Here is a 26,411-nt window from a genome sequence, read left to right on the forward strand (position 1 = left end):
GGACAGCTTCAGATGTGGGTGGATGTTTTCCCCAAAAGCATCGGAGTCCCTGGACCTCCTTTTGACATCACGCCACGCAAGGCTAAGAAGTGAGTGCTGTGCCGCTCTTCGTGTGAGTCATCAATGCTAACATTAGAGGTCACTGAGTTAATGCCTGCTGTTTTTGAATTGTCAGTTATTTCCTGCGTGCTGTCATCTGGAACACCACAGACGTGACTTTAGATGAGACCAGCATCACAGGAGAAGAAATGAGTGACGTCTATGTCAAAGGGTATTGCTGATAAATCATTCAAATTAACTTCACTATGTATATATATTAGTGTGTGTGTGTGTCTTTTTTTTTTTTTTTGTCTTGCCCTTTAATGCTTTTTCCCATCAGCACCCATTTCTAAAATCCTCTTTTAACTGATTGATTTGATTTGATTCTTTAAAAGCAAACTTGTATAGTGGAAGATTACCGTGGAACCAGTTGGCACAGGACAATGAATGCTGTCACCTGTTGTCCCCTTTGCCAGCTGGATGCCAGGCATGGAGGAGAACAAGCAGAAGACCGACGTCCACTACAGGTCTCTGGACGGAGACGGCAACTTTAACTGGAGGTTCGTCTTTGACTTTGAGTACCTGCCAGCTGAACAACTCTGCCTGGTTTCCAAGAAGGTGAGGCTTGTCTGGATTATCAAACAATTGGTTTAAAATAAAACAAGGACCATTTTACTCGTGTACAAATTTGAAAATAAAGCCTGCGTTGTTGAAATGGCGAATCTAAAACATGTTTCCCCGTGTTCTTTATCCAACAGGAGCAATTCTGGAGTCTTGACAAAACAGAGTTCAGGATTCCCCCCAAGTTTATTGTCCAGATATGGGATAACGACAAATTCTCACTGGACGATTACCTCGGTGAGACGCTTCAAAAAAAGCTTTCTTTGTTTAACTCTAAATTAAGTGTCTGATTTACCTTCAGCCAATTACAAACCCTGGTCATTCATGGTATAATACTCTGTGGTCCCAGGCACTCTGGAGCTGGATCTGCGTAACCTGGTTCCTCCTGCGAAGACCCCAGAGAAGTGCTCTCTGGAGATGATGGATGATGTGGAAATAGGAACTCCAGACAAACCAGTGCAAGCCAAGTCTCTGTTTGCTCAGCAGTCAGTCAGAGGCTGGTGGCCATGTTCCATTGAACAGGATGGAATAAAGGTCCTGGGCGTAAGTATGAAGAGGAAGTACACCCAAAGATGGATGGATGCGTTTTTATCTTTTTTCTTTTTAGGTAAATTGACTTGAGCAAATTAATTGGATAAGAAGCCAACTCAGCATGAGTTAAAACACTTAAAACACAGCAGTAGACTGAGCAGGAATTAAGGAACGACGTAAAGAACACTTGACAGAAAACAGTTTTAGGTAAACCAACAAAAGGAATGACATCATTCCTCCTCCTGCGCCTCAGCTTTGTTCTGATTAGTCAGATGGGTTTCCACATATTAACACTCATTTAATCTAAAATGAGAAGAGCATAGAAACACTGCTATTGTCTTTTCTGCAATAAGGATATTACCCCGCTTCGGTTTTAACAATTTCATATTCTCCTACTCCTAAAAAAGTACTGAAAAGTTTATAGTTACCTGCATAAGTCTGATGAATAGATTCTGCTTCATTTTAATATTCTGAAAGTGTCAGAGATCCTTATGGTCATTACGTTGTTATCCAGTGTGTTGCTCACCATGTCGGCTCGTCTTGTGCTTACAGGGTAAAGTGGAGATGACGCTGGAGATTGTTGGTGAAGCAGACTCAGATGAGAGACCTGCAGGAAAAGGCCGGGACGATCCCAACATGAACCCAAAACTGGACCCTCCCAAGTAAGAACCCAGCCTGTGAAACAAACCGTATTTAATATTCTGTAGATTGAACCTTTACAAAATGTATCCCATTAATGTGTCTTACCTGCTAGTTAAAATAAGAAAAATGTAGTTTTGCAAGTAATATAAACAAATACACCCTGTCTTTCATTTTCCACAACCCTCAGTCGTCCAGAAACATCCTTCTTTTGGTTCACCAACCCATGTAAGACCATGAAGTTCATTGTGTGGAGAAGGTTCAGGTGCCTCTTCATCGGACTCGTCTGCCTCACCATAGTGGGGCTCTTCCTCGCCATCATGTTGTACTCTTTACCGGTAAGGACCGACGAGAGATACTATTCTGACTTCCTTTGGTTTGAGTTTGGCTGGTATAACTCAAAAGTGCATGCAGTGGTTCCAAATACGCACACATGTTCATTATGTGGCAGGTGATGAAGTGAAGCAATAATTACATTGTTCTCTTTTGCCTTTTCCAGAACTACATCTCGATGAAGATCGTGAAACCATTTCAATAACCCGGAGCAGTGGAACTGGAAAGGAATGTCTACAGGATGATCACACTAACTGAGCACAACTACTGCCAAACAATCTCCATCTTTTCGTTTTTTACTGCCTATAGTATTTTATAAAGGTCTAAATGGGAAAGGGGTGCTTGCACAAGTGCACTATATTATCATATTTTACCATGAGCACTTTCTCTACACCGCTAAACTGTGACCGACTCGTGAGCAATACATTTGTGATTTGTTTCCAAACCACTGCTTTTTATCAAAAACACTGAGGGATGAGGAACTAGAACCCCCTGTACAGTTTAATTACAACCGTCCTGTCATCAACTCTTATCGTGTTTATTTGATGGTGTGTGTGTGCAAGAAATTCAGCTCTTGGGGGATTTTTGAGGCTGCATTTAGTAGTTCTGTTGTATTGGATTGCACATTAATGTAATGTTTCTATTTTGGCATTCTGAATGTAAATTAGGTGATTATAAAAGTTTCACCAAGGTATTTATTACAGGACTGTTGCATTAAAATGTCCAAGGGTTTCTAGTCATTCAAAAATAATCGTGCCAAAAACAAATTAAGTCTTCCGCTACCAGCAGTCATGTTTAGGGTGTCTGACACTTGTATATTACATTTCCACAAGTCTTTGGAATTAAAAATATTTAAAAATGATTCAACTGGTGTTGGTGTCTATTGTCTAAAACAGCTGTGAACAATATGAGCAGCAGGATTCATCTTTTTTTAATTGTCTGCGTCTAAATTGAACCCGTAAGCAAAAAAAACAACAACCATGGAAATGAAGACTGAAAACAAGGTTTAACAGATGACTTTTAAATGAATAAAAACTACACATTACATATGTACAGGAGTCCCAGTTACATACATTATCACAGAAATGATCGAGTATTTCACACATTTAGTCTTTACAACAAAATAATACCTTTCACAACCAGGTAAGAGATCCTTTTTGCCTTCTAAATGTATCGTTTCTCTAAAGAAATATTGAACCATTGCCACGTTTATTCTTCCTCCGAGGTGTGATGTTTGCAGTGCTGCTGCAGGAAAGCCTCCACCTCCCCTCTTCGAGCCAGGCTGTTGGCTTTTCCTTGGAAACGTCCGTTTTTCCCTGCCCCCTTCCCTTGGAGCATCTCCAACACCCTGGGGAGCACAGAGACTTCATATCGTACCAACCTACATGAAAGCAGAGGCTAAATGAATATGTGGTGGTGTGTCTCTCTTACCGCGGTCCCATCTCAGCCACTTGTCCACTGGGTCCGGACAGCAGAAACAAACCCGGTCCCTTCTCCTCTCCAACAGTGAGGAAAACCAAAGTTTCCTAAGAACAGACGGAATGAGGCTTCACAAAAACATTTAACAGCTAATACCAAGAAGTAAGCAGCCATGTTTTACACTTACCTCAGTGTTTAGTTCAGTGGCAATGATATTCATGAACTCATTGTCGCCCTCTTTCCTGTAGAAAGAAAGACATTTTGTTTCTGAAATACTTAATTGATGTACTTTGAAGAAGAGTCTCTTACTTGTGCAAGCTGAAGAAGTTGCCTCTCTGGGGGTCGTTCTTAAAGTTCTGAGTGACGAGAACAGCCATGTCTCGTAGCAGGCTCAGGTTAGTCTGCCCAAGACATGTTTATGATAGTTAGAGAGTCTATGTGCAGTTTGTTCTGCAGCAGCAAACATGTGACACAGTGCTCGTCGTCTAAAGAAAGAAATCACTGATGAAATGTTCTTACTTTTTGAAGTAGTTTAACAGACTTCTGCAACTTGTCAACAGCCTCAACGTGCTCATCGGGTCCAGTTCTGTTGAACAAAGTTGAGGATTTTTTTTTCCCCCCACTTAAAACTCAAAGAATGACTAACTCACATCGGTGATATTCTGACGACTCAGACTTACTTCAGGAGAGACACCATCGATCGCTCTGTGCTGTAGCTTTTCTCAGCATACTTCAAAACCCTGTTTCCTGTCAGGAAGATCAGGTTGGTTTTGTTTTTCTTTCCTTTCTCAGTTCCCAGTAGCTTTATAACCTAAAATTCAGATCAATTGAAATGTTACAAATATGACACATGAATACATGTTAAGTATCGTATAAGGCACAAGTAACTGCTTGTGTGTGAAGTTGAACCTGTAAGTGACTGAGGTTAGACACATGGGTCCCACAGCACATGTTGGCATCGACGCCCTCGATATCAATGATCTGTATCGGCCCTGCATGGTCGTCTGGCAGCCCTCGACTCCTCACCTGGTACACACACACACACAACTCATGTGACTAACTGAAGATGTAAAATCTCCTTATAATAGATGTAGTACATTCAAAAGAAGATGTGTGCCGAAACAATATCTAGAACTTGAATTGATTGCACAGTAAGAGGCCTGTACTTTAGCACCAGTAATATCAGTAAATGCACCTTTTCCACAGCAGGATCGTCTATAGAGAGGAGCTGGACGGTGACAGGGACATGGACTCTGATCTTTTCGTTTACGGCTTCCTCCAGAGCCTGGAGCTGGGCCGGCTTCACAGAGGGAGTGTCCAGTTCAATGGTGCTTCTCTGACGCCCCAGTTCCCTGAGAAACAAAAGAAAACCAGAGAAGAGAGGTAAACCCACGAGTTTTTAATGCTTACAGGGAAATGGCGCAGTGCAGTGGTAATATACCAGGATGTGGTCTTGTATCCAAAAAAGTTATCTGCCAACGCTGTGATCAAATGTTGACCTAAGAAACAGGAAGACAACAATTGCAGCTTTGAGCAAGTGTGTTATAACAACGTATGATACAACAGTCCCTAACCTGTTTCGCTGAGACGCTCACCTGAGTGTTGCTGCATGTGGTCAAACCTCCTCTCCCAGTCCACCTTCACCTGCACCTCCTGGCCCACCTCCAGAGGTGAGCCCACAAAGTGTACGGCGTCAGCTCCCTGCCTCGTCACCCTCAACACGGGGACATCTCCAATCAGCCCGTGGTCATCTGGCTGAAGGAGGACAACACAAAGCTTGAAAATTATGAGAGTAACATCATGTAGTGTGGCTTTTTTGATTACTTTATAATACTTCTGACACAAACGACTCCCAAATGAGTCACGAGAAGATGTATCTACACATGCAGTGAATTCTTATGATTTACAAAAAAACGGCTTACTTGGCCGCCTCCTTCGGGGAACAAGATGGTGTCTTGGAGCTTTACATTGAAGCCCTTCAGGGTTTCTTTCTTTCCACTGACTTCATGTTTGAGCTCAGCTGCGCAGCAGGACACCACAGAGGTAACGAACTGAAAGCAAAACAATGAGGAAATGTAAACAGCGTGCAGGGGGAGGGGGACTGGCACCAGTGGCTAGCTTTAAATACATATTGGGCTGCTCTGACGTTTGTACGTTACATTATACATTTCAACAGATACCAAACGTGCAATTCCCGAAAACAAATGTAATAGTAACGTGAGTTAGTGGATAACTAGCTCGTGCTCCCCATATACTGCGCTCCCACTGTAGTTAGCAGCCATGCTAATTATTTCAGCAGAGACCGAATGGTAAATTCGGTGTTTTCGCAAGCTATTAAAAAGTGCAGCGCTGAAACTGCTTCATACCTCTTTCATATAGCTGTCTCGTTGACACTGAAACGCCATTCTGGGGAATATTTGAGGAAAAAGTCTACCTGACACATGAACTAAGCAAGTCAAACTGACTCGGCTTACTACGGCAAGCAACGTAGCCCAAACTTGGCTAGACCGGACTTGGCTGGCTTCGACTTGTTTCCTTTTTATTGACAGCTTTTAAAACCTCATATACAAGCGTAGTAAAAAGACATTTTTAACTTAGTTTTTAAAATTTAAATCCCCGAGTATAATTTAGTTTTGCCGGTGAAACATTAAGGACATGTGGGTCATGTTGTCATTGTACATACATAAGTTAATAATAAAATGCACTAGAGTCTAGTGCATTTTATCTATATCTATATTATATCATATCTGTCTAGTGACTAGACAGATATGATATAGGTTTGTAGCTAAAGCATAAGCTAAAACCTGCACATCATTGCCTATCACCAATGGTTACATAGAAGACTAATCTTCTGCAGACATATAATCATGTTGATTGAATGAAATAAAACAATACATAAAACACACAGCATGTATGAAAAACAAATCTTGCTGCTTTTTCAATTTTTTTGCAAAAGGCACTTTATACTTTTTCTTTTCTGTCCATGTCTATGTTGCCGGTGTATATACTGCTATACCAAAAATGAAATAATGAATGAAGCTGGCGTATTTTTTTGCTGATTTACTGTCATCTTCTGGAGTTAGTGAAACAAACAACCATGTTCATCCATGCCCATCCCCATAATCCAGTATAAAGCCTGTAATTTACTGGTAAAATCATATTAACATAAAATGTGTTACCCCATGTGCAACATATCATAATGACTTTCAAACCCTGGTTGCTAAACTTTTTTTTTTATTGATTAAAATTGACAACGATACATCAGCAACAGTGGAAAATAACATGTCAATAAGTAATTCCATAGAAAATATCACATATAAGAACAGTATTTTGACAACAACATTTCAAATCATCTGCAAATATTACAAACTTTAGCAAACATAGTACTGTCGTCAGTATCATATAGAGTTGTAGTGGCCTCCAGCAGCGGAGAGTGCTGTGAGTCTCAGTCAGACTGCAAAAGAAGAAGGAAGAAAGTGGTCGATGTCACAATTTAAATGATCAAATGGAAACAATCCATATTCAATTTTAATAGTAACCTCTCAAACTACCATCTGCACTTACATCACTAAGATCCCCCATATCTGGCATTTGTCCTTTATTAGTGACAGACATTTCTTTGATCATCTATAAGAGAAAACCCAAGTGTTTAGTCACACACACACACACACACACACACACACACACACACACACGCACGCACGCACGCACATACACTCAGAGAAAGAATGTAAATATTGCAAAGTACATAAGTACATGCACGGTTTCCTAAAATCCTGAACATTATCGTAATTTAGTTGATTTTATAACTGGAGACATTGCATTTACTCACATCCATGTATCTATCGTACTCCTCTTTTCCATCGTTTTCTTCATGCTCCCAGTCCCTCCAGTTATCAAAGTCTACAGAAATCCAGCTGGGCTGCAAAGAGAAGGAGAAACAACACGTTTTTAATTTCTATCCTTATTATACTTTTAGTTCAAGTGTCATTTAAAATGCTATAGTCAAACCCATGTTTCATTGTGCCACAGGAGTTTTTCAACAGAGGGGTCGGCACCTGACGTGGTATCACTTGATTTGCAAATAGTGTGGTGAGAAATATAATAAATAGTTTCTGAAATATTTCCCCATTTCTATAGAATCCACGCTTTTAAAAGTTACACACAAAATTCACAAGAAAACTTCAAACATTTCTTAAGGACGTAAGAATGTTAAGACTTAAATGTGGGTGACCAATTTAAGCACACACACGCACACGCACACACACACACACACATACAGACACACGCACACTTACCTTAGCCAGATCCTTCTGGAGATGAGGCCATGCATAATCAGGCTTCCCCTTCCTTAGCAAGAGATTGATGGTGCGGTCATAGACTCTTTCTCTGGAGTCCTTTTAAAGTGTTATCAGGAAAAATCAACACATTTATATTAAACATCAAACTGACTGTATATCTCAGCATACAACGTATAGAATCAGTTTTATGTCATCGGTCTCATTGCGCCAAAAAAGCGGATGCTTACATTGATTAGAACTTTGTCGTAGAAGTGCAGCTCATTGTAGATCACGTCATCGGTGTCATTTTTGCAGCTGTTTGTGAAGACAGGACAGGGTTGTCAAGAGAACAATTTAGTTTAAATATATACAATTTACAACACTTTATTGTAAAGACAACTAGCCACATGATTTTCAACAAACGCTGTTCTACAAAGTATGTTTCTTAAGACAGAATGCAAGAAAGAGATTTCACGAACAGAGAAACAAAAGGGAACACATGTCTGAACTCACCATAAAATCATTTTATCTGGCTGGATATCAACCTGGACATCTTTCGGTCTCTGAACCATGAAGTTGATGGTTACATATTTCTTTCTGTCAAACCACAGCGCATGTGCTGGCTGGCTGTTAAGACACAGAGAAACTGTTATGAATCAAATATATGATCACACATTAGGATTAGTCAAATAAAGCAAAGTCATAAGTACTCAAAAAGAGACTGGCAGCACTTACCTCTCCTCTGGTCTGTCAATTTTTGGCTTGTTCATTGTAATTCTTGCGCAGTACTACGACAGAAACTACTTTCCTATTCCTTTAACTTCCAGAGAGTAAAAAGCATGTGGCTTGTTTGTTCGGGCTGTGTGCTCTAATGCAGTGAACAGGGCCTGGTGGCTATATATAGAGCAGTTGGTATCAGCTGCTGGGACACTTGTCTGCCACAGCCCCTCCCCCTGCCCTTTATAGTCAGTGGAACTCTCAGGAAAACAAATGCATTTTCTGGGTTCTCCAATACTTCAGCCACCCCCGACCCTGGGTGCTAAGAGGGTGAAGGTGGGGGCAGGGAGACACTAAACAGAGCAGGGTGACATTAAATGGGACATTTGAAAATGTAGAAAAAGCATTTGGAAGTCAGTAAACACCAGATGTAAATTGTACTCCTAGTATTTGTGTTGGTCTATTCAGATTTTGAACTACATTCAACATTCGGGTGGCCCTCCTCTGACTACTGGTGGCACTGGCAGCTTGTGGCACCTACTGACACCTACATATAAGCAGAGGAAGAGTGAAGATATTTTCAGACTTGTATTTTTGGATTGGACATTTTATGGGGTTTTATTTTAAAACGTTTTTATGTACTTTGAAATGATAATAACACGGATGATTTATTTTCATTATGTTAGCTGATTGTTGTAAATGACTATAAAAGTAATTATTTGGAAAGAGTGTATTATGTTCCCTTTTGTTTCAAAACCAGCAAAATCATACTTCAATAAAATGAATGAGAAACAAAAGAAGTACAACGTGTCATACTCTAAGGATGTATACAGAGAACGGGGGGCTCAGATGACTCGACTAAAATCATAAAACTGATTTACGGCAGCTGACCTGTTGTAACAACAATGTGGCTCCGCCCGCTCAGCTCGGCGGCTTTGGCCCAAGCACACAAGCACTTTTTTTGTATCTGTCTTTGTGTTTTTAAGTCTGTATACTTGTGAATCATGTATGGAATTGTATCTGGTATAATTTAACCCTCCTGTCGTGTTCGTTTCTCCCCCCTTACTTTAGTGTTCCCGGTCAAATTTGACCGGTCTGTTTTGACTGCTCTTACATTAACACAAAAAACATTAATCATCACCAAATGGTATTTAACACCTTTTTAAGCTGTAAACAATGTCTCAGACTAGTGGTTTACAACTGCTGTGAATATACAAAGAATAGACACTGAAAATGTATCGCTAAATTAAATGAAACTGTTGTAAGGACATTGTTGACAGGATCCTATAGGCCTCCCAGACTCTGCATCCCACAGTCTTAGCCTCATTGTTTGACCGATATACTCCTGGAATCACCAGGTCTACCTGGTTCAATGCTCTTCACTTGTTCCCAAACACACGCCTCCCCTCCAGGTTTGTCATGTCCAGTATAATATCCTCAACGGACTCTGGTAAAAAGAGTTGGAAGCTGGACTTGATGTCATCCACACGAGATGTTGCATATCGTGTTGGCCCTGGCGTCATCCTTATTATGTTTTCAACTCTCTCTCTGCCTCCTCTGTCCTGGGAGGATGAATACCAGAACATGTTGCCACCCTTGGACTGGAATGTCACCTCAGGTGCCTGTTCCTCTGGTGCCACTTCCTCGCCATCTGTTGACTGGTCAGTCTCATAATAGTCCGGATCGAAATCAGGATCATTGTTGTCTTCAATTTCTGAGACATCTTCCTCTATCTCCGGTTCAATCTCCTCTTCATCTGATTCAAAAATGAGGTCCAGAGCCTCTCTGACAGAAAATCGCCTCATCAGTGGCCTACTCATTGTGCTCACAGAGTAAAATGAGAGCAAGGCACAAATAAAGGTTTATATAGGAGGAAAGTGAGAAGATATGAAACATTGTTTAGTCTGGAAGGTGTGGTTCACGTGGGGGGATGGGCACATAAGCATGGTATAGAGATGGGTTCCCATAACAAACACCTGATTTTTTTTGTTTGAAGTTTGAAATGTGTACAACTTTATATATGGGGCTGTGAACAGGTGTGTGTGTGTGTGTGTGTGTGTGTGTGTGTGTGTGTGTGTGTGTGTGTGTGTGTGTGTATGGGAGGGAGGTTGTGGTATGGGGCTGTTTTCCATCTGATGAATGGACATAATCTAGTGTTTTCCCATTCATTTCCTATGGCGGTCACCGGGAACACAGTCGGTGTTACAAAGTTGACTAAACCACTAAAAATGACAGGAGCGTTTTAAATAAAGATTTCTAAAAAAAAGAAAAAAAGAACGAGTGACATGGTCCAATCCCAATGTCCCCCCTAAACCCTCAAACCCTGAACCCTCAAGGACTTACTGACGTCACCTGGTAAGTGGTTGAAGAGTGTGAGAGCCTGTGAGGGCTTGAGATGGTGTAAATAGGAATGGGACAGCACTTTGCTGCAACATATCACGTTATCATGAAAACGACAAAAAATATGATGTACAATTGTGGGTATTTATTTTATACTTTGTACCAGGGGCGGGCTGGCCATAGGGGATACAGGGGGAATCCCCGGGAGGCCGACGGGGTTTGGGCCGGTCCAATACCGGACCACCTCCATCATCAACCGGCCCTCGCTCTGAGATCGCCGACCTCGACTGTATTCTATGCTTCACAGAACACGTTAAATTTACTCAAATAATTAAAGCTCATACTACTCCTCGCGATCTGTATTCACACTCATGGTTTCGATCTGCGAGCCGGCAGCACCTCCACACACACACACACACACACACACACACACACACACACACACACACACACACACACACACACACACAGCATGCAATCTGCCCCAAAGAGGCGGGTCTATGAAGCAGTTTAGCCAATGATGCTTTAATGCTGGGTGGCCATAGGCTGCTGATCGCAGTGACGTCAGTACTACTGAGTACTGAGTAGCCTTCATAGTAGTCTCTCAGTTTTAGGGTCTTCGTGACAGCATGTCGGACTTTAAACTTCCCTTCAATCCTCTGGAGTCTTTGCTCTTCTGTCTGCTGAATTTATCTGTAATAATACTTGGACATGAACACGGTAAGAAAGTCAAGTTATCATTATTAGAATAGAAGGGGGGGGGGGATTATCGACTGAGGCTGCGCGCTGCAGCATCAGTTGATAATCTACAATATTTATTTTTTTACAGTTTAATCATCATAGTGTGTAATACAGTTTTACTGCTGCTGTTCATTTTCAAGTAACAAGTCTCCGAATATCAATGCAAAGTTACGGTGAACAGATATAAAGCAGTAGTGTGTTCACGTGAACGGATCCGCTGTCAAATGAAATGCAACATACCGGATACTTTAATGCCGATATTTAACTCTAACTATAAAACGATATAAAATCACATGTGTGTTGGAATTCTTTAACCGCAACCCTGCGATGCAGACAGTGCTGCATTCAGGACTACAGGACATTTGTGTACCATAGTGCGGAACCAATATCCTGTTGCGAGCGACTCGTGGTTATCTTCATTAAACCAAACTATTAATTATGTATTATGATCTATAAATCTATTAGTCGTCTACAAAATGATATAAAGTATTGAAACGTATCCATCAGTTTAATGGAGCCAAAGGTGAACATCTGACAATTGCTTCTATGTTCAACTAACACTGGTGAGCTAATTATATATAGTACTCAAGTAAATATACTTCGTTATTTCTACCATTGCTATAAATCTGTAGTGAATTGGTGTTAATGCCCAAATCAACAGCCATTTGCAGCTTTTAGCTCGTTTTAAATAGTCCTATTGATTCAGTCCCGGTTGCTCTCATTTATACAGGAGGAGCATGAACGCAGCATAAATCCAAATACGGAACCTATTGCCGACACGTGAAGCTGCCAGGTTGCATCAGTGGAGCTACATCAGCTTATTGTTTACATCAGTGGAATTGAGGCCCCACCGTTCTTTCATAATTTGTCATTAGCATGGATTGTCTGTAATTGACATGTCGTTTGATAGAATAAAGTTCAACATTTTGATCTACGTTTCATGGATTGTCAAACATATACCACGTGGAAAATATATGCACTTGGAAATAACGCCGTATAGTTGTCAATAAGTGAAAAATACCTTGTGGTATGAAATGATAGAGATCCTTGAGAATATTCCAATGTCCTAAAACCAAAGTCAAGTGGTTCTTCACTTGCTTGCTGCCACTTCAGCCGACTCCTCTATTGACGGATAAAACGGAGGCAATAAAGGACTGTTATGAAACTTGACACCCCACTTCTTTCAACTCCAGGTTGCCCCTAACCCTTATGCACGTGGTTTAGTTTATTTCCAATGTGCATCCTGACTATAAAATGTTCTTCTTCTCCTAGAGATCTTAATAAGCACAGTGTATTGTATTCAATGTATTGGTTATTTTATATGTCCAACACCTAGTGGCGATTATGAATAGCTGCACTCAACAGGCAGCGAAGTGTAAATAATCAGAGTAACAGGAAGTGATGTTCAAGAAGTGGACTCATTGACTGAGCATCTCAGTGTTCAATCCACATAATCCTGTGCCTTGAAGGCCACAAAATCGGCTTCATTTGTAAGTGTGTTACTATTTACAGTTATATTAACATGTTTATATTCATATTTCTTTGGTTTGTGTTAGTAGCATTTATACTAATGTACTAGCTATTATTAAGTACTTACAAAGGCACTTACCTTTTGTATTGTTTGTGCTCTTTTTCAGTTTTACAAAATTATTACATATTTTCCACCATTAAACCTTGCAAATACAACAACCTGTCTGTTCCTTGGATACGGTGCTGGGAAATATATTGTCAAGCTGGCTGTATAGCTGAAAACTACGTTTTACTAAAACAACTTTTAGTGAGGACAGCATACACAGTCTTTATACACATGGTGATATGATATCTATTAGTGACATTTATTTTACCTATATTCACCTGTAGTGTCTCCCTTTAACCTGACTTTCTCTATTTAAACCTATAGTGATTCAAATATGCTTTGTCTTTCAGGTGTCGTCAGAAAGGTCGATGACGGGAGTGATGTAATCTTACCTTGTTCCCTCGACACCGAGCAGGACATCTCAGCAGCTGTCTTTGACTGGAAGAAAGTAGCTCCGAAGGATACACGTCCGGAAGAGGTTTTCCTTTATGATGCAGCCGATCAATACAACAACGGCAAATATGGTCAGAGTGAGGCGTTCAAAGGACGAGTCTCACATTTTGAAGATCAACTGAAACACGGCACAGCCTCCATAATCATCAGAAATACCAAGAAGGAGGACAGTGGAAACTACACCTGTCATTTTCCACTTCTTAAGCCACCTCAAACTTTCTACATTGAGCTTCTTGTTGGTGAGTACTTTCATTAAACCTCTGGTTGTATAGAAGTCTATGAGAAAATGACTCTACTTCTCACTTGATTTATTACCTCAGTAAACATTGTAAACATGAGTTTATGGTCTCAATCTCTAGTTTCAAGTCTTCTTCAATACAGCATGATGTTCATTTAGTACATTATGGTCCATTTAGAGTCAAATAGACCATAAAGCAGGGTATGCTTTAGGGCGGGGCTACACGGTCTCTACCAGAGACGTATACGGCGTCTCTACGTCACTCCTCCTCAGTCCGGATATGGTCACTTCCTGTTTACTGGTTGCAAAAAATACAAGATGGTGACGGCCAATTTGCCAAATTGGAGAACTTGAAAAAATCCAGTAGTTTGAAGGAGATGTTTTCACATGAATATAAAATGGATATTAGAGATGAATTATGAGCTGTTTAACTTCCTAACAATAGCTCTAAGCAGATTATAATACATCATTAAAACTAATAATGAAAATATGTTTTTGAATTTTGTGTTTTTATGCAAATCACCACCATAGAAGACTTAAAGTAAAAGGATCAATAAGAATATTTGATGGTTTACTGACTTCAGAGCGGTTGAATAGTCTGGAGTCTTGTAGACCAAAGCTAAAAAGGTGGTACGTGTCCTATTTGTCTTTCAGAGTTGTCCTTTAAGGACCAGTCAGGAGAAATCTCAGGTGAGCGATGATGTCACTAAAGATCATGTGTGAAGTGTGTGCTGTAGACCTCAGTCTCATTCAGATCTTCTCATACAGTACCTCCATGTTCTCTATTGTTTGATTGGTCACATTTGAAGCATCTATTCTTCCAAAAATCTAGTCATTAATCACCACTGACACCATTTATGAATCATAATTACAGAGGAACATGCACAGAATACCCAGAACCCCCGGAGATTGATATAAATACATAACTTTTAAACAGTGATCTATCTTAAAAGACAGATGAGGTGAGATTTTGATGTCACTGATTTCTACGTCTACAATGTTTAAAGGACGTAGAGTTCAAGGGAAGTAATAATACAAGCTTTGAGTAATAATAGTAATAGGGTCGCACACACTGCTCAGTGACGTCATCAATCACAATGATTTTCTCCTGATCTGTCTTTTAAGGTCAGCTTTGATGCAGCGATCCTCTTGTCATTGTGCAACAAGGAAGTAAACAGCTCTGGTCATGTGACCATGTAGACTGAACATGTGGCTCTGCACATATTTCATTTACACCTTTTATTATTTCAATATTTGCTGGAAATGCATTGATACAATGTTCAGTAAAATTTTTAGAGCCTTTTAACTGCAAACCTTTTTTACGGTCTCTATTGTGACCGATGGATTAAATAGGTTCATACTGTGTTCACAGGTGCAGCTCCAAAGCCATTCGTCACAATACTTCATGCCACAGGCGTCTGGTCACTGTTACAGTGTGAGGTTCGAGGTGCTTCTCCAAAGCCTGAAGTAGAATGGCAGGACAGTGATGGAAACAAACTTCCTGCTGAGGAACCACGGGTCTCAGAGAGAGGAGGCAGCTACGACATCACTCTGAACATCACTGTGACCAAGACGGACCGCTATCGCTGTGTAGTCAAGCAGGAAGACATCAAGCACAGGATTTCTTCTGAGACCTTTGTGCTCATCTGTGGTGAGATTTCATTGTTGTTGTTCATGTCTTATTAGATTCAAAGGTGTTTAACTGTTGCTTTGTGTAGTATGTGTATGTGTGCTGTTACATTTTCTTTTTGTGATGTGTTTCAGAGAAAGAGGTTGATAACTCATCACTCAAAGTGATCATCGGATTGTTGGCTTCAGGAGTTGTCATTCTAGCTCTGCTTGTATTAATGATGTGGATCACATTACGCCGCAAGAGCAGTAAGTTTATATAAAATATTCTATCGGCGTGTCCATAATGTGCAGTGTGTTGCCTTTAAAGGCATTTTTCTACTTTGTATAGATAATTTGTTTATGCTCATTACAAGACGAAAAGATAGTATTGTAATCGATCACGTCATGATCGCTTCCGGTTTTGGTAGCTTCATTGGTTGTAGTCAAACAAAAGAGAGCCGCATGCTCAGAGGTGTAATCTGCTCGCATCCACCTGGAAGCATCCTAGGAGCAATGCTTTTTCACCACACAACATGTTAAAGGCACAGAGTGACAGTAAAAAGGGTGAAAATTACTACGACTCTGTCTTCATTGACTGTGGTTTAGCTCGGTGTTTAAATCAGAGTTTCGACACACTGAACGAGAACACTACATGCAGACATCAACACAACAGATGCTCTGATACAACTAGTGTGTCGACTCAATGCTTCTGGTGGTGCTGGTAATGTTTCAGGTCATATATTTTTGAACATGATTAATTTAGCTTTTATCTAAAGAGACTTACAATAAGTGAATTTATCCACAACACACAATACAACCTAAACATTGCACGAATGCAGGTACATCAGATAGAGAAGCTTTTTTATTTCATAGTTTATTAATGGCCATGGTTCAGTATGAGCAGATGTAGAGTTTCTGCTGTTCTACAATTATACTAAAGGATTAGTTAACACAGCAGTCAAGCAGAGAAGTTTGAAACATAAATATACTAACGTATAAAAGTAAGTTCCCCGAGAAGTCAGCCGCACAAGTGTTCACCGGTTTAAGATGAATGTTTGGTGTAGAAACAAATGACTTCATGATAAACTGTTCAATCAATGTCCACTAGTAACTGTTTGAAAGCAGACTTTTAAAAGATACAAAAATTAAAATATTTTCGTGTGGACCACCAACATAATTTATACTATTAAAGTTAACCGTATGTAACATATACAATCATTTCTGTGCTGCAGGTCGTCGTCAGCAGGGAAACGGTTTGGATGACCTGGCAAACGGTTCGGTTGATAGCTCTACTCCTGTTGGAAGGGTCTGTGTGTGTCTACTTTTATCTTTGTGAGAACCAATTCAAAACAGTTTGGCAAAGAAGGGGTTGCGTGCGCAACGATCATGTGATTAATGGAAAATGTATAATGAGCTCCCTCCCTCACATGAAGCCATCCCGACATGAGATATGAATCCCCTCTCACATACAGTAGCTCTCTCTCACAGTCCAACAGCTAACTAGCTAACTAGCTAGCCCCTAACCACATCCATCCATTATCTGTAACCGCTCCGCCTATTCAGAGTCGTGGGGTCAGCTGGAGCCGATCCCGGCTTACATTGTGTGACGGCAGCGTTCACCTGGACAGTGGGTACATCCCAAGTCTCTTATTTGTCATTTCCTCGCTCCTTGATCCTCGATTGAACCAGAAGTTGTTTTGCGCCGCCATATTGACGGCCGTTCCAAAACTCTTATTTCTGCTCTGAGGAGCGAGGAGAGATCTCTGAGGAGCCATGAGCGAGGATGCAGGAGAGCCGCCTTCACGACACGCCTAGAGACGAAACACTTTTTACATCATTTCATCGTCATTTCCATTCACACGTGGAGCTGATCATTCCTGAGTGTCTGTTTGATGAGTTATATCATTTAAATTTCCTCTGAAACGTTGAGCCTCGTAAATTAATTCCAGTGTTCAAAAGAAACCACAATCATATTCTGGGTTATTTAATAATGATGGTTGTGTGTAATTATACTGAATATAGGTACATCTTATAGTAGATCTTTGTGAAACTTGTTAAGGTCAGCTGTTTGTTAGACTGACAGAATAAACATATTGATATTTAAGTTTCACAAAGGTCATATTTATTCTGCGTTGTTCTATATTATTTGGATCGCTGTAACTCAATGTGATTGTTGCTTTTTTTTAAACTTTTTTTCTACATACCTTGCTATGACTTTTTTGCGTATTACTTTCAGGCGATGTTCAACGTACTATACTGTACTATGACTTTTTTTACATTGTATAATGTGTTTTTTATGACTTCCTTTTAGCATTCTTTACTATGACTATGACTTTCACTCATAAAGCCCTCCATAATCAGGCCCTCTCCTACCTCACCGACCTGCTCCACCACCACACTCCATCCCGTTGGCTCCGCTCCTCTGATGCTAACCGCCTCTCTCTCTCTCCCACTCAGGACCAAGCACCGGACATGGGGCAACAGAGCCTTCTCCATAGCTGCCCCCTCTCTCTGGAACTCTCTCTCCAAACACATCCGAGACTGCACTGACACTGATCACTCCAGTTTTGAGGACTTTGCACTGGCTTCATGTCCAACAAAGAATTGACTTTAAAATCCTGCTGTTGGTTTATAAAGCACTGAATGGTTTAGGGCCAAAATACATCTCTGATCTGCTGCTACCTTATGAACCATCCCGACCCCTTAGGTCGTCTGGGACCGGTCTACTTTCTGTTCCCAGAGTCAGAACTAAACATGGAGAAGCAGCGTTCAGTTTTTCTGCTCCACATATCTGGAACAAAGTCCCAAAAAGCTGCAGGTCTGCTGAGACCCTCAGCTCCTTTAAATCAAGATTGAAGACTTTTCTGTTTGCTGCTGCCTTCAATTGAACCAAGGATATTAATCAATTTTAGCATTTCTGCATTTTACTACTGGATTTTCTTTCTTACACTGCTTTTTAGTGTTTTAATGAATGTTCTTCATTGTTTTTAAATCTCCTTTTCTTTTGCCTTATGTTTTGATGCGACTGTCCCTTTCACCTTGTTTGATTCCCAAGACCAAACTGTTGAGTCCCTACGATTCCTGGGCTCAATTATCACAGAAGACCTCACAAGCAGGGGATGTACCTACTGCGATAGCTGAAGAAGTTAGACCTCTCAAAGACTGCAGTATATCATTCTGCAGAGAATGCAATTGGTTGCAATCCTCCATCCGTCCAGGACCAGTACGCCTCCAGGACTCTGTGACCTTCTCGACTGTGAACTTTTTGCACACTCCATGTACAAAACCTTTTAAACATTGAAATACCTGCACAGCTGTTACGGTCTTCCTTTATGAAAGATATATATTTTTCAGCATTGTTGTCAATCTAGTTTATTTTATTCATGTTTCGTCACTGTTGGTTCTTACTTGCTTGTCTTTTATTTTCACTATTGCATTAATTGTCATGTGCAAAACAACATTTTCCTTGTATATGAAAACCTACTTGGCAATAAACCGGTTTCTCATTTCTGGTCTAGTTTGTCATGCAAATGTCACAAAGATCACAGCATAGTGTGCCACGGAAAAAGTCGGAGTATGTCAGAAAAAGTCATGGTATAGTATGTCGGAAAAAGTAATAAAAAAACATAAACATAAAGTATAAAGTCAAAGTATAGTATGTCATAGTCTAATATGTCAGGAAAAGTAATATATCATTGTATAGTCTGTTGAAAAAACGAATTAAAAAAGTATTCAGTATGTTGTAAAAGGTTATAGTATCATATGCCATAACAAAATCCTAAAAAATCATAGCCAAGTATGTTGAAAAAGTTCATAAAAAGTCATCGTGAAGTGTGTTGTGTAAAGTATGTCGTAAAAGTCTTCGTAGAGTACATCGTAAAAAATTCAAAGCAAGGTATCTCGAAAAAAGTAATTGTGTAATATGTCTAAAAAGTCATAAAGTCATAGTATAGCATCTGTAAAAAGTAATAAAGTCATAGTATATGTCATAAGAACTCAAAAAAGTCACACTATAGCATGTCGTAAAAAGTCATTGAATTGTTTGTCGAACAAAGTCATAGTATTGTTTGTCATAAAGTCAAAGAATATTTTGTCGTAAAAAGTCATAGCATAGTATATCGAAAAAAAGTCAGTGTAGTACTCTGAAAAAAGTCATAGTATTGTATGTCGAAAAAAGTTGTGGTATAGTATGTCCACAAAAGTCATTAAAAAGTCAGTATAGTATGTTGTAAAAAGTCAAATTATGCTAAGTGGTAAAAAGTCATTAGAAAGTCATAGTATAGTATGTCGAAAAAAGTCATAGTATAGCATGTCGTAGCTTCTAGTCGCCCCCTGCTGGCGTGGAGGCGCACACTCCATAGATTTGTCACCGGAAATGCAGTTCTCTACCCTGTCTGTGAGGGGAATGTGGCGCGAGAGACCCGGGGCAACGCTGTGTACATATAAACTTCCTCCTGAAAAAAATCAATAAATAGTTTTTTTCCGTCTTTTTTTTCTTCGGTTTCGGGAATTCTGCAATTCCTTATTTCAAACCCGCAGGAAGTACCGCGTATCCAGCTCAACATGCCTCGTAGACGACAGGTAAGAACAGATGTAGGTCGCACAAGAGGGTAGCATTAGCTAACTTAACGTTAGCTTCACGCTCCACCATATTCCATTCAATTATTACACAATTGAACATGCTAAAACATGGGGTTTGTTGTATAGGTTCAGTCCACCATGCATCATTTAAACAGTCCGTTAGTTGCTCTACTGTATCAGTTGTCATATTTTGTTTTTGTCAACATTTCAGTTCACGTTAAGTAAGATAATTTACGTTGCACCTTGGTGTGCGGTCAAGAGCAGCTATTCTAAATGTAAAACTTTACCACGGCTTTTATTGCAATAAAACGGTGCTTTTCTGGGTCATGTATATGCCGAACTTAACATGAGACTACCATAACTCTCATTATGTCAATAATATCTAGATATTCACAGAAAGGAAAGCACCAACAAGCACTGTATCTTAAGATGCGAGTTTTGTTAACGCTGTCTGGTTCCACTGTCTATTACCCGTGTGAGGAAACGGGGGCGCTAACATGACACTCGAAGCTAACAATATTACGTTGCTGAAATGCTAACTAGGACAGATACTCTGTCGTGTTGACACTACTATGGATAGCAACGTTCACATTATTTGACCAGCTGCGCGCTACAAAGTACCAAAATGCTAACTGTGGTGATAGTTAGCCGCAAACGTTAATCACAGCTGTTCAACCTGCTAACAGTGAGCCATCAGCTGTGTGTGGCCTTTCTCTCAAATACTGACTACAGAGTACGCTAGATAATAACAGCGGGTAAACCTGTTACAAGCACTTGGTTCATAAGCATCGCGTAGTCCCAAGTTTTGGGATGCTGGTTTTATTAATACAAAATCAACAATTCCTAGTAAGCTAACCTCATTGATTGTGACCCCTATTGTCTACTCTATGTATGTCACTGACACTTGGGGGGGCCACCAGCTTCTACATTTTAGCACCATAATAACAGATTTTGAATAGGATGCCTCTCATTTAATCCCCCCCTCCCCTGACAGAGACACATGGTCGGGAGCGGTTCAGATGGAACTGAAGACTCGGACTCCTCTGCTGAAAGAGAACAGACCAATAGTTCAGAAAGCGATGGGAACATGCACAAGAGGCAGCGCCTCACCAGAGCCTCCACTCGCCTTAGCCAAAGCTCTCAGGGTTGGCCAACATCCTATAATGACAAAAATATAGTTTTTACAGTGTACTTCCTCTCAGCTGTTGAATGAACGTGGTGGTTTGACTCCTTTTTTTTTTGCTTTAGATACTCCGGACTTGAAGCGAGCCGCTGACCATGACGAATCTCCACCGTTGACGCCAACGGGAAATGCCCCGTCTTCTGAATCTGAGCTGGACATCTCCAGCCCCAACGCCTCCCATGACGAGAGCCTGGCCAAAGATCAAGCCAGCAGAGACTCGGACAAGGACCTCTCCCATCGACCCAAGCGCCGCCGCTGTCACGAGACCTATAACTTCAACATGAAATGCCCGACGCCAGGATGCAACTCACTCGGTAAAACAAAGGTTAATCAATGGAGTCCCTGATTATTGATTTAAATGAATTTGATGTGTATTCAGTGACATCAGGTACTATCATTGTATTAATATCAATTACCTCCTTTTGTCAATTTTTAAAGGTCATCTCACGGGAAAACATGAACGTCATTTTGCTGTCTCAGGCTGCCCTCTGTACCACAATCTGTCTGCTGATGAATGCAAGGTGAGACGATGGTGTTATAAGTCACTTCATTTGCTTGTCTACTGTCATTAGCTATGACGAGGATAGCCAACACTTATTATCTCATTGTCTTGATATTATATGATGGTATTAGTAGAACCTTTGTAGATTTGTCGTGTGTGGTTACTTCACAAATCTGTCCTTATTCATTTTCTGTTATTTATTTTTCCTTCCTTAAATTGAACTGTTATGGTAGCCCTTATGTTTACAGTTTAGACTAACAAAACAAGAAGACCGGTATCATACAATAAGTGAATAAGGCGTAGCGACATATGAACAAATATTTGACAGTTTGAGCTGCATCTTACTCTTCATTACAGGTGAAAGCCGTCAGCCGTGAGAAACCAGAGGAGGAGGAGGTGGTGAAGGAAGAAAACAACTCGCGCCATGCAACTCGCCACCAGGTACTCCCTTCATGCAATGATTCATTGACATCACATTTATTCTGTTTACTGTCGACAAGGAAGCATATGCAGGTTATGTAGGATCCACCGCCAAAAATGTAGTTATTGTGCAGGTTTGATATTATCATGAAATTGTATTTCTATCATGATTTTCAGACGCCAACATCGAAACAGAGCAGATACAAAGAGCAGGTGTCTGAGATGAGGAAGGGGCGAAACTCTGGCCTTCAGAAGGAGCAGAAAGAAAAGCACATGGTACATTGCTGGCACTCCCAACTTGCCATATTCCCTATTACAACCGCCACTCCGTTTAGTGTATTGGATGGTATATCATCAGATGTCCATACCTCTGTCCGTCTGGTCCACAGGAGCATCGGCAGACACACAGCAACACCAGAGAGCCTCTGCTGGAGAACATCACCAGTGAATACGACCTGGAGCTCTTCAGAAAAGCCCAGGCCCGGGCATCTGAAGACCTGGTAATGGCTGCTTTATACCTCCGTCAGTGTCCAGATGATGTTATGTCATAAAACTGTTTTTAATATTGTTATTATATTATGTTGAAATGTATCTTTTCAACCCGTTTTCAATGCTAAATCACTTTGCCTTCCTGGATATATCCTTCAAATACATATTGTCGACCCTTATGTCTGCTTCTTTCTGAAATTGCTTTTTTCTTTTCCCATAAATGAGATAATATTTATTTCGGAGTGTGCAGTTAGTGGCGCAGGCTCCGTGGTAGCTCTGACAGTTTAATAGAGAAGCAGTGAGGGGTGGGTGCAGAATAGCCTTATCATACGGGTTGATGCTAAGACCAGCAGTAACACGGCGTACGTCCCTCCCGCAGGAGAAGCTGCGCATCCAGGGTCAGATCACCGAGGGCAGCAACATGATCAAGACCATCCTGTTTGGCCGCTACGAGTTGGACACCTGGTACCACTCGCCGTATCCTGAGGAGTACGCACGCCTGGGTCGCCTCTACGTCTGCGAGTTCTGCCTCAAGTACATGAAGAGCCAGACTATTCTCAGACGACACATGGTGAGAGTCCACGACTGAACTCATGGTGTCCTTGATACACCAGCAATGTTATGCCGATTACAGATTTTTCAATAGGATTTTTGATTTTTCTGTTAAAATAGATTCCCCAGACATTTGGATATAGAATTGTACATATCATGCCCATTAACACTGCATTATGGCCTTTTATTTATCTGTTTATTCTCCCTGAGATCTGAGGAAATAACACCGATGTGTGTTTTTATTACGTGTCTTTTCAGGCCAAGTGTGTGTGGAAGCATCCTCCTGGAGACGAGGTGTACAGAAAGGGGGGTATATCTGTGTTTGAAGTTGATGGCAAAAAGAATAAGGTAGGGAGACTCTGACTTTAACATCTTTACCCCTTCTGGTTTTGTCGATATCTGGAAGTCGTTTACACATAAATCTGCGCAGCAAGCGTCGCAGACGGTGCCCTCTTACTAATGAGTGTCATTTTATCCCATTAGATCTACTGCCAGAACCTGTGTTTACTCGCCAAGCTCTTCTTGGACCACAAAACGCTGTACTACGACGTTGAGCCGTTTCTCTTCTACGTCATGACCGAGGCCGACAACACCGGCTGCCATTTAGTGGGATACTTTTCCAAGGTGAATGGAAAAAAACGGAATTGAGATTTCTGCTGTGTATACAGTATATAAGAAAATATATATTGCGTGAACTATATTTTTGCATACAGAAGTGACTGGAATCTTTTTTTAATCACTTCCAGGAGAAGAATTCCTTCCTCAACTACAATGTATCCTGCATCCTGACGATGCCGCAGTACATGAGGCAGGGCTTTGGCAAGATGCTCATTGACTTCAGTATGTATATATTCACTGATGTACAGGTTCACTCTCATTCTGCTCTCATTTGTTGACTGTCCTAACAGAAGGGTAAATGTCAATAGAGTTATTTCTATTTTCAAGAAGGTAAAATATGTTAACACTGAAATACTAAAACCCCAGAGCAAGATTTTTATTCTTTCTTAAATTATCTGTTTTAATTTGGGATGAAATCAGCATTATTATAACATTTCACGGTACTAAACATGTTTTTTTTAATGTATAGAGTTGTGTTTTTAACTGCTCCTGCTTCGTTTAGGCTACCTGCTGTCCAAAGTCGAGGAGAGGGTGGGCTCACCCGAGAGGCCCCTGTCTGACCTGGGCCTCATCAGTTACCGTAGCTACTGGAAGGAGGTGTTACTCAGATACATGTGCAATTTCCAGGGCAAAGAGATCTCCATCAAAGGTGAGTCAGGACTCCAGCAGGTTGGCCCTCTGGCCTCGCTCTACCACCATTAAGATGAAATGCAAAACGTGTTTGTAACACGCAATCTTATAAAGTTTATCAACACATTAACAGATTGTCCTGAACAAAGAACACACACACATGCATATACAAAACGTGTTTACTGGTGCAATATCTGTTGGTGCGCAGAGATCAGCCAGGAGACTGCTGTCAATCCGGTGGACATAGTGAGCACCCTGCAGTCCCTTCAGATGCTGAAGTATTGGAAGGGAAAGCACTTGGTGTTGAAGCGACAGGTAAGATGTCTGTCCGTTGGCCTGTTTAGTTCTTTTTACGGTTTAAGTTTATCATCTTTTTTTTCTTTTCTAAATTAATTGATCATGCTGACAAACTCGCATAATGTTAAACATTGGACCTTATTAAGATAATGCTGTAATAATTATCACGTACATGTTTTTATACTGGTGCATTTTTTTCCTGTTGAAAGATGACAGTAATGCAGCTTCACTTGAATGTAATCGGCGTGTTTGACCGCCCTTTTCTTCCTCTCTTCTCCCTCGTAGGACCTGATAGATGAGTGGAAAGCGAAGGAGATCAAGCGAGGCCATAGCAACAAAACCATCGACCCGAGCTCACTGAAATGGACCCCTCCCAAAGGGACATGAGCACCAAGATCCTCAGGCTACTGAATAAACTCAACTCCAGCCTCACCAGCCACAAGTAGCCTCGACCTACAAACTGTCAACAAAGACCAGTGTTCTTTTCTTTTTTTTACTTTTATATTTTACTTTCATTTAGATTTTAAGCGCCATACGTTCCAAGTCCGATGATTCTTGACTTAAATATTGTCAAACAATTTACAGTAGAGAATCTCTTTGTCCCGTTTGTTTTTAAAACCTGCCATCCAATAAGCTTTGAATGTTAAACGATACACGGTCCAGTGTGGTGGATAACATGAATGTTTGCTTTGCTCACGCAACGAGAAAAAAGAAGACATACCTGCATTTAGCAGCATTCACGTGCTGTTATCTTTTTATTTCATTCAAGACATGTGCATTTTTCAGATGGTAGTGTTTGTTTAAGCTAAATACAATAATTGTTAGCATGAATTGAAACTGTAAGCGGAGTGTGTGTGTTTTCAGGAGTATGATGTATGGTAACGTTTTCTTTGGTTGGTGTAAAATTGTATAGATCATAATGATATGAACTTCTTTCCTTTTTTTTCTAGCGCCATCAATACAGGACCCATTCCTCTGACCCTGCCAAATGATGGGGAAATAAATGATAGATATTTTTAATTTGCTGAGAATATAAAAATTAAATAAAGACAATACCACTGTAAGAATGCACATAGAAATAAAACAACCTCAGGTTTTTATACTGATACAATCATACCTTGCTTGTGTGGTTTCTCCGAAACATAGATGGCAGTGGTTGTTGCAGATGGAATTTCTCTGGTTAAAGATTCTGTAAAAAAAAAAAAAAAAACATTTTAACTTAACCTTTCAATGGGCCTGTCTTTGCCTTGTACTTAGCTGTTAAATGTGTATTAGCAATTTGGTATTTTTGATATCAATAAAGCTGCTTTGATATTTTGAAATGAGTTAGAGATGTCTGGTATTTGTGCTTCCCACCTCTGGAAACGCTTCTGCCCATCAGACCCACAAACATCTCTCCTTTGTTTCCTATAAATGTGACAGAGATGCACACATTCACAAAGTGAAAGTTTAGAATGACGTGGCCATAAAATACATTATTTAGATTTAATGTTTTTTTTTTTTAAAGGTATCAACAGTCAGTGATTGGCCAGTCATTTTTTTTTATAGACGGTTGAGAAGATTACGTTCTACTACAGTGTGAAAGCAACATCAAGCTACTT

The 26,411-nt window shown here is 40.4% G+C and overlaps 5 protein-coding genes across 8 annotated transcripts in view; 3 read left to right on the top strand and 2 right to left on the bottom strand.

Moving 5' to 3' along the window:
- Positions 1-3,025, top strand: part of LOC142951706 (myoferlin-like) — a 26,300-nt gene extending 23,275 nt beyond the window's left edge. For 2 of the 3 annotated variants that reach the window (XM_076093432.1, XM_076093433.1), the window contains 8 exons: positions 1-89; positions 176-271; positions 516-657; positions 798-897; positions 1,010-1,203; positions 1,744-1,853; positions 2,021-2,168; positions 2,330-3,025. In XM_076093432.1, the coding sequence (XP_075949547.1) occupies positions 1-89; positions 176-271; positions 516-657; positions 798-897; positions 1,010-1,203; positions 1,744-1,853; positions 2,021-2,168; positions 2,330-2,368 (918 nt within the window). In that variant the 3' untranslated portion in view covers positions 2,369-3,025. Of the gene's footprint in view, positions 90-175; positions 272-515; positions 658-797; positions 898-1,009; positions 1,204-1,743; positions 1,858-2,020; positions 2,169-2,329 lie in introns of those variants that run through there. The other variant, XM_076093434.1, reaches the window with a different exon arrangement.
- Positions 3,026-3,168: 143 nt separating this feature from the next.
- aarsd1 (alanyl-tRNA synthetase domain containing 1) lies at positions 3,169-6,107 on the bottom strand. Its single transcript, XM_076093435.1, has 12 exons — positions 5,949-6,107; positions 5,505-5,633; positions 5,178-5,337; positions 5,024-5,081; positions 4,778-4,934; positions 4,492-4,608; positions 4,263-4,393; positions 4,102-4,168; positions 3,892-3,983; positions 3,770-3,824; positions 3,595-3,689; positions 3,169-3,511 (listed from the first exon to the last, which is right to left on the bottom strand). Exons 1-12 carry the CDS (start codon positions 5,985-5,987, stop codon positions 3,373-3,375), a joined length of 1,239 nt encoding a protein of 412 aa, XP_075949550.1. The 5' UTR covers positions 5,988-6,107; the 3' UTR covers positions 3,169-3,372.
- A 766-nt stretch (positions 6,108-6,873) lies between these two features.
- On the bottom strand, positions 6,874-8,481 carry ptges3l (prostaglandin E synthase 3 like). Its single transcript, XM_076093436.1, has 6 exons — positions 8,376-8,481; positions 8,111-8,177; positions 7,881-7,979; positions 7,415-7,504; positions 7,147-7,209; positions 6,874-7,036 (listed from the first exon to the last, which is right to left on the bottom strand). The coding sequence occupies exons 1-6, from the start codon at positions 8,432-8,434 to the stop codon at positions 7,028-7,030; spliced, it is 387 nt and encodes a 128-aa protein (XP_075949551.1). The 5' UTR covers positions 8,435-8,481; the 3' UTR covers positions 6,874-7,027.
- A 3,000-nt stretch (positions 8,482-11,481) lies between these two features.
- On the top strand, positions 11,482-19,046 carry LOC142951343 (V-set domain-containing T-cell activation inhibitor 1-like). 2 transcript variants are annotated; one of them, XM_076092840.1, is made up of 7 exons: positions 11,482-11,639; positions 13,587-13,928; positions 14,582-14,617; positions 15,300-15,578; positions 15,692-15,805; positions 16,771-16,844; positions 17,996-19,046. In XM_076092840.1, exons 1-7 carry the CDS (start codon positions 11,549-11,551, stop codon positions 18,086-18,088), a joined length of 1,029 nt encoding a protein of 342 aa, XP_075948955.1. In that variant the 5' UTR covers positions 11,482-11,548; the 3' UTR covers positions 18,089-19,046. The 2 variants fall into 2 exon arrangements, with proteins under 2 accessions (XP_075948955.1, XP_075948956.1); XM_076092841.1 differs by lacking the exon at positions 14,582-14,617.
- Positions 19,047-19,944: 898 nt separating this feature from the next.
- On the top strand, positions 19,945-26,135 carry kat7b (K(lysine) acetyltransferase 7b). The gene is made up of 14 exons (XM_076093437.1): positions 19,945-20,119; positions 21,114-21,264; positions 21,368-21,616; positions 21,741-21,823; positions 22,162-22,245; positions 22,402-22,500; positions 22,614-22,724; positions 23,093-23,284; positions 23,524-23,613; positions 23,749-23,889; positions 24,012-24,105; positions 24,386-24,532; positions 24,722-24,828; positions 25,096-26,135. The coding sequence occupies exons 1-14, from the start codon at positions 20,102-20,104 to the stop codon at positions 25,195-25,197; spliced, it is 1,668 nt and encodes a 555-aa protein (XP_075949552.1). The 5' UTR covers positions 19,945-20,101; the 3' UTR covers positions 25,198-26,135.
- Positions 26,136-26,411: the final 276 nt, after the last annotated feature.

This window comes from Anarhichas minor, unplaced genomic scaffold (genome assembly GCF_050575085.1).
Source record: "Anarhichas minor isolate MPS153535 unplaced genomic scaffold, ASM5057508v1 ptg000017l, whole genome shotgun sequence".
In the NCBI taxonomy this organism is placed as follows: domain Eukaryota; kingdom Metazoa; phylum Chordata; class Actinopteri; order Perciformes; family Anarhichadidae; genus Anarhichas; species Anarhichas minor.